This window comes from Danio rerio, chromosome 18 (genome assembly GCF_052040795.2).
Source record: "Danio rerio strain M-AB ecotype USA chromosome 18, GRCz13ab, whole genome shotgun sequence".
Lineage (NCBI taxonomy): Eukaryota > Metazoa > Chordata > Actinopteri > Cypriniformes > Danionidae > Danio > Danio rerio.
Genome location: NC_141038.1, coordinates 8,211,575 through 8,227,115, shown reverse-complemented (window position 1 = coordinate 8,227,115; position 15,541 = coordinate 8,211,575). Strand labels below are relative to the sequence as shown.

The 15,541-nt window shown below is 37.0% G+C and overlaps 3 protein-coding genes across 5 annotated transcripts in view; all 3 read left to right on the top strand.

Annotated features, from left to right (window-relative positions):
- utp15 (UTP15 small subunit processome component) overlaps nucleotides 1-10,117 on the top strand; it is a 355,707-nt gene extending 345,590 nt beyond the window's left edge. For all 3 annotated transcript variants that reach the window (XM_087291613.2, XM_087291612.1, NM_199704.1), the window contains 7 exon segments: nucleotides 2,688-2,820; nucleotides 2,902-2,983; nucleotides 3,091-3,246; nucleotides 4,702-4,803; nucleotides 5,432-5,565; nucleotides 9,529-9,587; nucleotides 9,693-10,117. In XM_087291613.2, the coding sequence (XP_087147739.1) occupies nucleotides 2,688-2,820; nucleotides 2,902-2,983; nucleotides 3,091-3,246; nucleotides 4,702-4,803; nucleotides 5,432-5,565; nucleotides 9,529-9,587; nucleotides 9,693-9,907 (881 nt within the window). In that variant the 3' untranslated portion in view covers nucleotides 9,908-10,117.
- Nucleotides 1-15,541, top strand: part of cd9a (CD9 molecule a) — a 297,612-nt gene that overhangs the window by 96,428 nt on the left and 185,643 nt on the right. The window lies entirely within an intron of this gene.
- The window catches only part of LOC101882393 (uncharacterized), a 768,785-nt gene that overhangs the window by 589,237 nt on the left and 164,007 nt on the right, over nucleotides 1-15,541 (top strand). The window lies entirely within an intron of this gene.

The window sequence follows — 15,541 nt, the reverse complement described above, 5'->3', positions numbered from 1 at the left end:
GTGAGCTGTCCGTTACAGTAATCCACCCTGCTGCTGATAAAAGCAAGAACAAGTTTCTCTAAAGGCTGATTTATACTTCTGCGTCAAAAGCCGGCGTATGCTACCGCACTGACGCATAGCCCTTCACCGTGGATGTCGGCGTCGCTGACGTGCACCTCTCAAAAAATGTAACTACACGTCGCTACTTGGTAGCGCTGACGAGTCTGGGCGGGACCAAGAGCCGCGTGAATGGTGCGAGCCTGATGGAGCGATTGTTTACAAGTGTGGAGTCCTGTGAAGGAGCTCCAGATGGAAAGTTTTGTTTTGTGTTTACCTCATAGTTAAAGTTGTTGCACGTCCACCAGTTCCTGCCTCAAAATGAGCGAGTTTGAGCCACTTGTACATCCCGGTAGTGTTCAGGAAAAGCAGCGAGGAAACTCGACACATAGGAACATTTACACCTCACTGCCAACTAGCGTTTCGGAAGTGTTAATGCAGACCAACAGAGACGGCGCGCAGAAGTATAAATCAAGGTTCTTACGGGTGCTGGAAATCCTGGAAAATGCTTGATTTTTAATACAGTGTTTTCAAGGTTAGAAAAGTGCTTGGATTTTGAACAAAGTGCTTGAACCTGCTTGAATTTATATTATCAGTGCTCGAAATTGTGACTGTTTGGTTGCATATGCACACGATTTTATCTATGTGACCTCAAAATATATTCGGGAGCATATGTGCGAGTGCATAAATTGTTGTCGTGCGATCAGTTTTCATTGCAAAATGTTCATCGCATGTGCGTATTTATGGAGCTAATAATAAGCCAAACAATCTGAATTTGAATTGTGTTAAATTGAATTATTAACAACTGTAAGTTAACAATACTGATTATGTCCTATTAGAAATGTTTTGAATTTGTATTTCTTAACTTGATTATTGAACATCTGAAATTTAAGACAACTTAATTTTTTAAGTCAGATTTTTATAGACATAAAAAAAAATTTTTTGGTTTTAAATTCAAAGACTGCAGATATTGGGTATGTAAAAATTAGTTTTAAGTTTACAAGAATTTAAATTAACACAATTCAAATTCAGATTGTCTTAGCACTTTTAGCTTCATATGTATTTAGGAGACATTCACCCAGAATGCATCTTTGCACCTGAAACACCAATCCAATGACTGTAAAAAAATTAACAACTGGTCATGAAAGTTTGGTACTATACCCAAACAAAATCTGACTGTAAGCTCATTTTTTGAGATATCAAGTTTAGGTAGTAAGAGACCAAACTTAAAAACATACTTCATCCAATAACTGAACTTTTTATTTTATTTAGTTTTAACCTTTTTTGGGTGAACTATCCCAATAAATCTATGCTCTGAAGTACTCAACGATTTAAGTTGAAATGTCATATTGTGTTTTTTAAAATAACACAATGGATTTAAATGTGAAAAAAGTACATACAGCATATATAAACAGAATTAACCGTGGTTATTAGGTGCTGGAAAAGCATAAAAATGCACCTTGAAAGTGCTGGAAATGTGCTGGAATTTGAAGTTGTAAAAGGTGTAAGAACCCTGATAAATGCACAGCCACACGCGTTGCATGCGCCGTGGGTTACGCCGGTCACTTGACGCAGAAGTATAAATCAGGTTTAAGTCCTCACTGGAAACAAAGCGTCTGATTCTTGCAATGTTTTTGAGATGCTGATTTAGTTACTGCTTTGACATGACTATTGAAACTCAGATCTGACTCCAGAGTCACACCAAGATTCTTGACCTTATTTTTTGTTGTTTGACCCTTAGTGCCCGTTTCCACTGAGTGGTACAGTATGGTACGGGTCGGTATGGGTCACCTTTATTAGGCTTGCGTTTCCACTGCTAACAGGGTACCAATGGTACTCTTTTGGTGTGTATGGTGTAGTTTCAGTTGACGTTATTTTCACTCGAGAAAATGTCTACAGTAAAGCTGTATGGGTAATTCACATATCATATGAGAAGCACTGCTCACAAAACATATGCTTTATACACACAATTACTGTATATAAATGTGTATCACTAACTTTTCTATAAACAGGATTTGATTATAACTGCAGATCAATGACAGTGCGAAATATCCTACTGTAATGTCTGCAATTATGTAAAGTAAATATATAAATGATGTTATCAATTACACAAAAACGACTCACAGCATACATTAAGTCCTTATTTAGGTTCTAAAACAACACGAAATATAGCCCTCAGTCAGAGCAGACCTCTCATCTGTGTCTGTAATCTTCAGCAGCACATGTAACCTCTTGTTAGAGGTTCTTCAGAACTGCCGCTTTTATGCTTTAAGCCGATTTGGTGACTCGCTTTGGTCAGTTAAAATTCAAATTTCAAAAGAGGGCGGAGCTACAAATTCCTATGTGTCTGCATAGTGGCAGATTCAGAAACAAGACTAATGTCCTATGCTAATGAAGGAGAGATCGTCACTAATAGACGGAGCTTTTTCCCTATGATAAAATATACAATGGCAGACTGTCATTCAAAGGGATTCTGCAGACTGTTTTTATCAAGTGTAATTATAAAAAAATATATAATACATTCTTACCATTAGAGGCTGGTTATATTCACAGTCTGTTGCCTTACAACTGTGTTAGACCCCTTATAAAAGTGATTTTTGCATAATAGGTCCCCTTTTAAAGATGTATTTGTTGTTGTTTTTTTGTTACAGGAGGGCGCTATGTAAAAGTTTGGGACCTGTTGAAAGGTGGACAGCAGCTTGTTTCTCTTAAAAATCATCATAAAACAGTAACCTGTGCATGTCTGAGTTCAAGCAACAAACTGCTGACAGCATCACTGGACCGGTATGTCTGAGTGATTATATGTGCACTTTAATGCCTCTCTGATGGGAAAGTTGGATTTATTGTGTTTACTTTCCATTTTAGGCACGTCAAAGTATATAACTCATCCTATAAGGTTGTGCATAATTTTGACTGTGCGTCATCTATTCTCAGTCTGGCTGTTGCGGTACGTTTAGCTCATTACACTGAAGGAAATGTTTGCATATAATAATATAAGTGTTATTTCCACTTGCTCTTGGTGTAAGGTGTTGTTTATTGTGGTTTTTCCTCTAGCCTGATGATGAAGCAGTCGCTGTAGGAATGACCAATGGTGTGTTGAGCATCAGACACAGGAAACACAAAGAAGAGAAAGAAGCTTTAACAGGTCGAAGGAAACGCGGTCCGTCGTACCGCTTCTTTGTTAAGGGGAAAAACTTTGTGCCTAGACAGGTATTATATTTGCATTAATAATTTTTTCTCACTTTAACTTGAGTTTAAGAAATATAAGTTCAAAATATTATATTATATGATGCATGTATTACAAAATATATTATTTACACTCACCGGCCACTTTATTCGGTACACCTGTCCAACTGCTAGTTAACTCAAATTTCTAATCAGCCAATCACATGGCAGCAACTCAATGCATTTAGGCATGTAGACATGATCAAGACGACCTGCTGCAGTTTAAACCGAGCATCAAAATGGGGGAGAAAGGTGATTTAATTGACTTTGAATGTGGCATGGTTGGTGGTGGCAGACGGGCTGGTCTGAGTATTTCAGAAACTGCTGATCTACTGGGATTTTCATGCACAACCATATCTAGGGTTTACAGAGAATGATCAGAAAAAGAGAAAATATCCAGTGAGCGCCAGTTCTGTGGGTGCAAATGCATTGTTGATGCCAGAGGTCAGAGGAGAATGGCCAGACTGGTTCCAGCTGATAGGAAGGCAACAGTAACTCAAAAAAAATTCACTCATTACAACCGAGGTATTCAGAAGAACATCTCTGAATGCACAACACTGGGTGCCACTTCTGCCAGCTAAGAACAGGAAACTGAGGCTACAATTCACACAGGCTCACCAAAATTAGACAAAAGAAGATTGGAGAAACATTGCCTGGTCTGATGAGTCTCTATTTCTGCTGTGACATTCGGATGGTAGGGTCAGAATTTGGCATCAACAACATGAAAGCATGGATCCATCCTGCCTTGTATCAGTGGTTCAGGCTGCTGGTGGTGGTGTGATTGTGTAGGGGATATTTTTCTTGACACACTTTGGGCCCATTAGTACCAATTAAACATTGTGTCAACGCCACAGCCTACCTGAATAATGTTGCTGACCATGTCCATCCCTTTATAACCACAGTGTACCTATCTTCTGATGGCTATTTCCAGCAGGATAACACACCATGTCATAAAGCACGAATGATCTCATACTGGTTTCCTGGACATGATGATGAGTTCACTGTACACAGTCACCAGAGCTCAATCCAATAGAGCATCTTTGGGATGTGGTGGAACGGGAGATTCGCATCATGGATGTGCAGCCGACAAATCTGCAGCAACTGCGTGATGCTATCATCTCAATATGGACCAAAATCTCTGAGGAATATTTCCAGTATCTAGTTGAATCTATGCCATGATTAAGGGAATTCAGGAGGCAAAAGGGGGTCCAACCCCTTGTATTAGTAAGGTTGAAATTAGTAAAGTGGCCAGTGAGTGTATGCTTTTTAGGGGAAAAAATTATATTTTATAATTGAAAATTTTTTTAGATAAACATTTTACTTTTTTTTTTTTAATTACTAAATCAATTTTCTTAAGGCTTGTTTACACCAACAAATAAAACAAGAAACATATTAAATTTATATTATCATCTACACTAACTCTATTCTCATCTCTTTTAGGATGATTTCCTGGTCAGTAAACCAGTGAGGCAGCATCTACAGAAATACGACAAACAGCTGAAAAGATTTGAGGTCTCCAAAGCCCTGGACACTGCGCTTGAGGTGAACATGAAGCTTTATATACAATAATATCTAAAAAAAAAAAAAGTACATAAAGTTGCAGTCAGAATGATTCGCCCCCTGTGAATTGTTTTTCTTTTTTAAATATTTTGCAAATGATGTTTGACAGAGCAAGGAGATTTTCACAGTATGTCTGATAATATTTTTCTTCTGGAGAAAGTTTTATTTGTTTTTTTCAGCTAGAATAAAAGCAGTTTTTAATTTATTAACAAACATTTTAAGGTCAATATTATTAGCCCCCTCGAGCAATATTGTTTTTTGATTGTCTACAGGACAAACCATCGTTATACAATGATTTGCCTAATTACCCTAACCTGCTTAATTAACCTAGTTAAGCCTTTAAATGTCACTTTAAGCTTAATACTAGTATCTTGAAAAACATCTAGTCAAATAATATGTACTGTCATCATGGCAAAGATAAAATAAATCAGTTATTAGAAATGAGGTATTAAAACTATTACGTTTAGAAATGTGTTGAAAAAAATCTTCTCTCTGTTAAACAGAAATTGAGGAACAAAATGTACGGGGGGCTAATAATTGTGACCAAATGTGCTTATTTGGTTTGATTACTCAGATGAAGATATCAGTGTATGTTTTTGTGTTTTCGCAGACATGGACGCGAACTACTAAACCAGAGGTGACGGTCGCAGTAATAATGGAGCTGAACCGCAGAGGAACACTGAAAAACGCCCTCGCTGGGCGAGATGAAGTGAGCTTAACCAAGATACTCAACTTTCTTCTCAAGTGAGTATCACACACACACACACACACACACTTCTATATGTGGTTTACAAGGATTCTTCATAGGCATAACAGAAAGAAGGTTTTTGTCAACACTTTTCTTAACATAATAGTTTTAACTTATTTCTAATAACTGATTTCTTTTATCTTTGCCATGATGACAGTACATTAATATTATACTAGATGTTTTTCAAGATACTAGTATTAAACTTAAAGTGACATTAAAAGACTTAACTAGGTTAATTAAACAAGTTATTGTTTAACGGTGGTTTGCTTTGTAGACAATTACAAAAATGTAGCTTAAAGAGGCTAATAATATTGACCTTAAAATGGTTTTAAAAATATTAAAAACTGTTTTAATTCTTGCCAAAATTAAACAATTAAGACTTTCTCTAGAAGAAAAAATATTATCAGACATACTGTGAAAATTTCCTTGCTCTGTTAAACATCATTTGGGAAATATTTAAAAAAGGAAAAAAATTCACTGAAAGTCTTACCATTCTGACTTTAATTGTATGTATACACACACACACACACACACACACACGCATTACTTCAGACTTCAGAGTCTTGCGAACATTATACTCACTACAATCAGCTTCCTCCATTATGCGTGGCTTGTTTACTGTTGGTTGCTAGGTTACCATACTAAAGTTACCATACTACATACTACTTGATAGGTTACCATATTACAGTCAGCCACTCTAATGCTGCGTTCACACCAGACACGGAGGAGTTAATGAGCTCACAGGGCTGGGTGCACCTCTGAATGGATCTAGTAAACTCCGACACGGCTCCAAATGAATTGATGCTGTTTATCCGCCTTCCTAAAGCACATAAACACAGCTACTCTCTCATTAAAATCAATGTTCGCCATTTAGCAACTAAGCTACAGTCACCGGGCAGACAGATGCTCCGCCCAAGTTATATTGCTCAGTGAATTTGACGCACGAATGAAATGGATTTGACGCGTGAATAAATCAAGTAAACTCAATGTTTACGCGCAAATTGACAATTTATCCACCCATACCACGTATTCTAGTGTGAACATAGCATAACTTGATTGAAGCGTCTAATTCAAGATATTTCTTCTTTTTGTTTTCTCTCATTGGCCAGATGTTATTGAACATATTTCCTAAACTGCTTATTGATTTGTTAGATTTCATGTGCGGGAAAATGCCAATGAACTCCCGCCAGTAAACAAAACCGGCGGACACTAAATGTCGTTTCTACTCTGGAGGGACGACTGCGCTGACTGATTGCATCCCTGCTTTAGACAAACTATACATTTTGAGAATGAAGCGCGGCTGCGGCTTGAAAACAGTGTTTTAATGCATCGCTCGTCACTTCAGGAGGAGGCGTGAGTTAATTTAGCTAAACTGCGACATGGTCATCTTGCGTAAATAATACCAATGATCCATCAGGTAATGTTTTCCCCTCTCTCTCTCTCTGTTGGTAAAGCGCTGTCAACAAATATTTTTCCTCCATATCCCATAATGCACAGCGCATCGGTCTACGGCAGCTGGATTAGTGCAAAAGGCGCAGTACTTTTTGCCTTGTCCAGATGTTCTGTGAAATGCAGGATGTTCAATTCTTGTGACAAAACCAGAACTTCTTAGAAAGATCAAAGCAGAGGGAAATTCTGAGGCGGTTCTCAAATCTGTGAACTGCTTCACACAACAGAAGAAAACCACCATTGTCACCAGTGTCCTGAACACATTTATGCCATTTAAAGTACCTAAAGTAAAGTTTCAAGTACCTGTCAGTTTTGATTTCTTTGGGAGTTTTTTCTTCAATCTATTATAAAGAAAACATTTAAATGACACTTTTAAGAGTTTCTTTTGTCACACTTTTTATTAATTTGTGTCTGTAGATTTCAATTACAATACACATTTTAAAAGCTAGTTTTTGAAAAAGATCTTTTTTTGGTCACTTTATTTTAAGCTACAATTTTTGCCATTTCCAAACCATTAACTATGATTTTTATGTAAGTAAACTACTAATTTGCTGCCTATTAATTGTTGGCAAGGTAGTAGTTGGGTTTAGGTATTGGTAGGATTAGGGAATCGGGATGTAGAATAAGATCATAATCTTAATGACTGGCAGCTAGCTCTCTGCAACTCATGGTCGCCCACTGAAACCAAGTAGGGCTGCGTCCTGGATGGGAGACCACATGGGAAAGTTAGGGGGGTGCTTTCACTCTTTGTTCAATTGCCTGCACTGTACCCAAGTTCGATTGTCTCCCCTTGCCACCTTCTCGGTTGGTTTGTGTTCACACCGTCTTTTTTCCTTCTGAAGCCCGGTACGCTTGCGTCATCAAACTGCTGTTTTGTTTACGGCCATTGCTAAGTGACAGTCACGAAAGCAAACCGATGAAATGGGAAGATATCCGCACATCGCGGTCATTCTGCTTCAACTGAAACTTTTGGTTTTGAACATAGAGACAGTGACTCGCGTCCATCTGCTGCAAAAATTTTATAAACATTCAGAACATCACAGAAGCTGCAGAAACGTTTTTGGAGGAGACAAGCACACACTGTGTATTACTGTATTTGCCCTGGCTCAGTCCGCACGTGTCGCCAAGGTACGAAACGTGACACAGACACACGCACACACAAACGAACGTTATGAAAACCATAGTTTGTTGTACAGTTGGCGGTGCACCTGAGTTCAGAACACACGTTCACACTAGCTAAACGTACCGCACTATGACATCAAACAAACCTGTTTAGTTAGCGAGACCAGTTAAGGGGCACTAAACCTGCAGTTTGTGTGAGTTCTAATACCCCAGTATATTGATCGGGACTCTTTACTACTCAGCGAGTGCCATCTTTCGGATGAGAGGTCAAACCGAGGTCTGTGGTCGTTAAAAATCCCAGAATGTCCTCTGAAAAGGAGTCGGGTTTAACCCCGGCATCCTGGGCAAATTTGCCCACTGTCCTCTGTCCATCATGACCTTCTAACCATCCCATATCACCATAGATGGCTTCATCACTCTGTCTCCTCCACCAATCAGCTAGTGTTTGGTATGCGGTCTGGCACAATATGGCATGTCGTCGTCCAGGTGGATGGACACTGGTGGTGGATGAGGAGATCCCCTCCTCAAAAATGTGTAAAGTGCTCTGAGTATCTAGAAAAGCGCTATATAAGGATGTAAGGAATATGTAATATGTAAGGACATATTATTATTATTATTATAAGTTATTTATTATTTATTGTTGTTATTTATTATTAATTAATATTATTATTAATATTCATTATTATTATTATTATTATTATTATTATTATCCATTATGTATTATTATTGTTTATTATTATTTATTTTTATCATTATTATTGTAATTGTTAATATTATTATTAATACGCAGGTAATACCCCTAAAATAAATAGTGAGAATTGGTACATAAACTAAACTATTACCACTTTCTTCCTTTTGGTTTTAGCTGTACATCTCCACTTCAGCAGCTCTTACAGACACCACACTACAAAGATTTATTAAACATCTACATTTTAATGGTTTTAACAGAATGCATAGATAGTTAGCCTGATTAAACAGTATATTTTATTCTACAAAAAGTTATGAAAATGTGCTTTTTTATCCTTAATTGAAGCTTCTGCAGCGTTTAAAATGCCATTTACAAAATCTCCTCTGTAAAAACCTGACTCTAACATGTCAGAAATATCAAAACAAGAACTTTGAACCTGACTTCATCCAACGTGATCGGAATTTATGCAAATTTTTTTAATGAATTAATGCCTAGTTTGCATATTCAAACAACATTTTAAAAACACTTTTAACACCAAAAAAGTGCAAATCTTCACCATAATCACTCAATCAGGGAAGTATGGCAAAACCCATTACTTATATTTATTGACTTCACCTGCAGTGTCTTGTCCAGCACCTTGTCTTATTACCCCGTGACCTGCAGTGATTCAGAATGTGGGCTTTTGTGTGTTGTTTTTCAGGCACATCACCGACCCGCGCTTCTCTCGGCCTCTGCTCACAGTCGGGGATATTGTTCTGGGTGAGTTTCACACTGCACGTGAGCAAATGAGAATGAAGAAGTGAATTTCTGCTGCTGAAACACTGTTGTTTGTGTGTGTGTATATGTGTGGATGTGTATGTGAAGATCTGTATCAGCAGGTTATTCCCCAGTCACCTGTGGTGGAGCGCCTGCTGCAGCGTCTTTATGAGATTTTGGGTCGAGAAGCAGAACTTCAACAGGAGCTTCTGCAGGTTTTGGGAATCCTGGACACACTTTTTGCCTCCCTGATGCCCAGAAAAGAGGTTGCAAGTTTTGGCGCGGCAGCAGCAGCGCAGGAGTCCCAGCTACAGGCTGCCTGAGGCCGTGTGTGGTCTCATGACACAAACCGAAACATGCTGGACTTGACTGAGACGTGGTGAAACTGGAAAGAGAAAATGGAAGGAAATAAGTGCGAGAAGGAGCTGCGGGTAACAAGTTGCCCAATGCCAGCGTGTCATTCACTTTCTGCTGATGTTCGCAGAATTTAAGACTGTATTTTGTATATTCCTGTCATAAACCTTTTGAATTTCTGTGGTGTTTTTTTTTCAGAAAAGTTTCCTCCTTGTCTTATTCGATGGCTGATAATAAGATAAGCATAATTTTACGTTACTGTGAGGCAGGCATTCTAAACTGGTGGGCCTCAGCGATCCTGCAGATGATCCATGAGATTAAAATCAACTATTAAACTATAATTTATACTATGTTAAAATGATCAAATATTGTACTTTTTCCGGTTCTCTGATTGATTACTTCAAAATCTGTCTCATGATTGCGTCTGCAACTTGTTCACCCAAGTCTGTTTATTCACAAACTGCATGAAGTGAAATGGTGATGGGGCGTTTGAGACCCTGATAATACCTCTGGGGGCCCCAAAACAGTGTGAGCCCTTAGCATCGTCATGACCCCCTTAAGAAGTGGGCCCCGAAGTGAAAAAGGTTGAAAACCCCTGCTGTAAGGGGTAGATGTTAGTATAAAATAATGTAATGGGTAGTTTAATAAATATAACTATGTTTTGGTGGCTGGGTTAATGGGTAAAGTCTAGGAGTGGTACACCTGCGAACACTTGGGCATGCATATGTCAGCATAACATAATTTTACGTTACTGTGAGAGAGAGATGTTAATAATTCATTTTCTTTTCTGCTTAGTCCCTTTATTAATCTGGGGTCACCACAGCGGAATGAACCACCAACTTATCCATGATATGTTTTACATGCCCTTCCAGCTGCAACCCATCACTGGGAAACACCCATACATGCTTATTCACACTCACACACTACAGACAATTAAGCTTACCCAATTCACCTATAGAGTACCCGGAGGAAACCCATGCAAACAAGTGGAGAAAATGCAAACTCCACATACAAATGCCAGCTGACCCAGCCGAGGCTTGAACCAGTGACCTTATTGATGTGAGGTGACAGCACTACCTACTGCGCCACTGCATCACCCAGGTATTTAATTCATGTAAATAATTTTTGGTGGCTGGGTAGGTGGGTAAAGTCTAGAAGAAATACAGCTGCTTATACTTGGACAGGCACACATCGATGGATTTGCTCTTCAGTGTTTGGACTCAGTAGTGATTATAAAACCACACTGAACAGAACTTAAACTCTAAAAACTGAACTACACTGTTTTAATTTACTATGATCTTTTATGTGAAGCTGCTTTTTATCTACATTGTAAAAAAGTTTAAAACAACATATAATATAATAATAATAATAGTCTATTTTTCCATTATTGTGAGGGGTAGATGTTAGTAAAACACTGCTATGAGTAGATTAATAAATGTAAACATTTTTGGTTGCCGGGTTAATGTATCTAGAAGGGATACAGCTGTGGATACTTGGATATGCACATATCAATATACTATAATTTTTACATTTCTGTGAGGGGTAGATGTTAGTTAAACACAATGTAATGAGTAATTTGATAATGAAATACATTTTCTGGTGGCTGGGTTAATGTACAGGGTGATTCAAAAAGAATACCACAACGTTAAAAACCGAAAACTCTGCAAAAAAAGAAGAGAGCTAAGCTCTTTCAGTCATCTTAAGGAAGCTCTGAAGTTTCATTTGGTTGCCTTACTTGCCTATTGAACGAGAGGTGCCCAAAGCAATGGATCAGCCGCAAGGCAGCTCCCCTAGTAGCAAAGAATTCTGGCCCAGATTTGGCATAAAGCTGGCACAGCAGCATTCATCCAGCACTGGCATACAGCATGTTGGCCAAACATGGCCCGGGTATGGCAGAGGTGGCACCATCTTTAAAGTGACACACAATATTGTAAAACGTAATATTTGGCCCAGATTGATATGTGGGCCATGCAAGTTTGGCCAGTCTTGACCCACATTTAAAATACATTAAAATAATTTTTGAGAAAAGAAAAAAATTCTACAAATCAGGTCACTTTGAGAAAAAGCATGCCCGTGCCTACAGCGCAGCGCTTCATTGCAATTGTGACACCAACCTATCTGGCCCAGTTCAGGCCAATTTATGAGTTATTAACTTGGCCCAGATATGGTTCGGCTTTGGTCCAGTCACGTGACAGCACTTCATCACTGGTCTCCATTAAGCTCTGACCTCACCCCCTGGGACTTTTTTTTTTTTCTATTGGGGTACGTTAAAGATATGGTGTTTTGACCACCTCTACCAGCTAACATTGAGGAACTAAAAAAAAACATATCTGCAGCTATCCAACCTGTTACGCCAGAGATGCTACAGAGAGTGTGCGCAACGAGGTTGATGTCATTCCAGTGTCTGTAGGGGGTCAAACTGAACATCTATGATCTTGTTTTCTGCTGTTTAAGTACTCTTCACGTTCATTAGTTACACAAGGTGTAATGTTTTAATCACCCTAATGTCTAAAAGCGATACAGCTGCATATACAGTTGAAGTCAGAATTATTAGCCCCCCTGAATTATTAGCACCCCTGTTTATTTTTTTCCCCCAATTTCTGTTTAACGGAGGGAAGATTGTTTCAGCACATTTCTAAGCATAATAGTTTTAAAAACGTATTTTTAATAACTGATTTATTTTATCTTTGCCATGATGACAGTAAATCATAGTTTACTTGATATTTTTCTTATATACACTTCTATACAGCTTAAAGTGACATTTAAAGGCTTAACTAGGTTAATAAGGTGAACTAGGCAGGTTAGGGTAATTAGGCAAGTTATTCTATAACGATGGTTTGTTCTGTAGACCATCGAAAAAAATTAGCTTTAAGGGGCTAATAATTTTGTCCAAAAAATAGTTTTTTAAAAATTCAAAACTGCTTTATTCTAGCCAAAATAAAACAAATAAGACTTTTTCAAGAAGAAAAAATATTATCAGATACTCTGTGAAAATTTCCTTGCTCTGTCAAACATCATTTGGGAAATATTAAAAAAAGAAAAAAAAAATTAAAAGGGGGCTAATAATTCTGACTTCAACTGTACTTGGCATGCACATACCATTATAGCACAATGTTTAGGCTATTGTGAGGGGGAGATGTTTGTTAAACGATGTATTGGGTATAAATATAAACATTTTTTTGTGGTTGCTGGGTTAATGGGTAAAGTCTAGAAAGGATACAGCTGTTTATACTTGGACATGGACATATTAATATAGCATAATTTTTACATTACTGAAAGGGAAGATATTTGCAGTAGTTGTTGACACAATGTCATGAGTAATTTGATAAATTATATACATTTCTTTTGGTGGCTGGGTTAACGAGTAAAGTCTAGAAGAGATACAGTTGCAAATAATTGGGCATGCGTATATCAAAATAGCATATTCTGTACATTACTGTGAGGGGTAGATGTAAGTAAAACACAATATAATGGGTACTTTAATTAGTAATTCTTACTTCCAGCTGTATGCCTTCTGTCCGCAACCTTGTTAATGCAAATAGTGTACATTTTGACTGCAATCTTATTGAAATAATGTTTTCATAAATCTGTTTTACAGTGGATATAAAAAGTAGTTACACATATGTCCACACTTCTGTTCTGAACTCTAAAACTGATAGATTTAATCCCAGTGCTGTTTAAAAAAATATTGTGTTCTTTAACAAGCTTCCATTTTCTTGCCATTTTTTTACTCATTTATTTTTTGGTAAGAATTTATCATAACTACAGATTCATAGACTTGTGCATTTATCAAATTATATGAAACTAAAATCACATTACAGTAAGAAATAATACTAATGAAAGAATCAATCTTGTTTAATCAAACAGTTCTGGGCCCAGTTTTTCAAAAGTAATCCAGTGGGATTTTGTACAATGGATTGGGTCAAATCTTAGAAATGGGTTTGTTTAAAAGTAACAGGGATTTTGAATTAAGATTGGACCACATAATCCAATCTTACATTTACATTTAGTCATTTACATTTAGTCATTTAGCAGACACTTTTATCCAAAGCGACTTACAAATGAGGACAAGGAAGCAATTTACACGACTAAGAGCAACAATGAATAAGTCCTATAGGCAAGTTTCAGGTCTGTAAAGTCTAAGAAGGGAAGTATTAGTAGTATTAGTATTTTTTTTTATTTATTTATTTATTTATTTATTTTTTGGGTACAATTAGTGTGATATTCAGAGAGGCAATTGCAGATTAGGAAGTGAAGTGGAGACTTCTTGATTTAGATCAAATCTGTCCTTTGGGTTATTCAAAACGTTGAACTCCAATTGGGATCTATTTGATCTAAAAATAAATAAATAAATAAAAAACAGGATTATCCTGATCCCATCAGAAGGATGGATTTTTGAACCAAATAAAATTAAAAAGTTTTGTTTTTTATGTGAATGATCACAGTGATAATGGTTACTGATGATATACATTTATTGGTAACACTTTACAATAAGGTTCATTAGTTAATGCATTTACTAACATGAACTAATCATGAACAACACATGTACAGCATTTATTAATCATAATTGAACATTTACTAATGCATTATTAACATCCAAGTCCATGCTTGTTAACATTAGTTAATTCACCATGAATTAACATGAACTAACAATGAACAACTGTGTTTTCATTAACTAACCTTAACTAACATGAACAAATACAGTAGTGAATGTATTGTTCATTGTTTGTTCATGTTAGTAAATGCATTAATTAACATTAACTAATGAACCTTATTGTAAAGTGTGACCCATTTATTAATATCTGAAGCCACTATGAAGCATGCCACATCTAATGAGATATGGTAAACAACAATATCAAAGCAGTATTGTATTAGAACAAACTAAAAAAGGTCAACTGTTTGTTGATTGCAGTGTTTCAGTTCCTTATTAAAATGAACAATGGCTGTTTGTGGCCACTGGTATTTGCCTATACCTGCTGTTGTCATAAAAGAGATCAGTTAGTCCAGGATTTCATAATCTAGACCAGCTTGATCTGGATCATTTAATTTATTTTTCATATTTTTACAAAACTGGGCCCAGGTTATATCAGTATTTAAAAAACTGCTTATTTTTTACATAGAATGACAACTTAGTGATGAATTTTAAGTGTACTGTGATGTTTAAAAGGTACTTGAAACAAATATTCACTTTTTAAAATTGAGTTTGAGTTGAATTGTGGGGCCAAGTTAAAATAATACTTCTGTTATTTTTATTTATCAATGCTTCATAATGCAAAGTCTTAAAGTGAAGAGTAAAGAATGCGTTCATGATAAATAAGCTGTGCATAAAATAATATTTTTGTAAGTCATCTATTTAGATTTACACAATGCTTTTAAAATGATTAGACCATCAAATAGGAGTAATGTATTCAAATGGTGTTTAGTGGATAGCACTGTCGCCTTACAGCAAGGAGGTCGCTGGTTCGAGTCCCGACTGGGTCAGTTGGCATTTCTGTGTGGAGTTTGCGTGTTCTCCTCGTGTTGGTGGGGGTTTCCTTCGGGTGCTCCCGTTTCTCCAACAGTTTAAAGACATGCGCTATAGGTGAATTAAACTAAATAGGCTG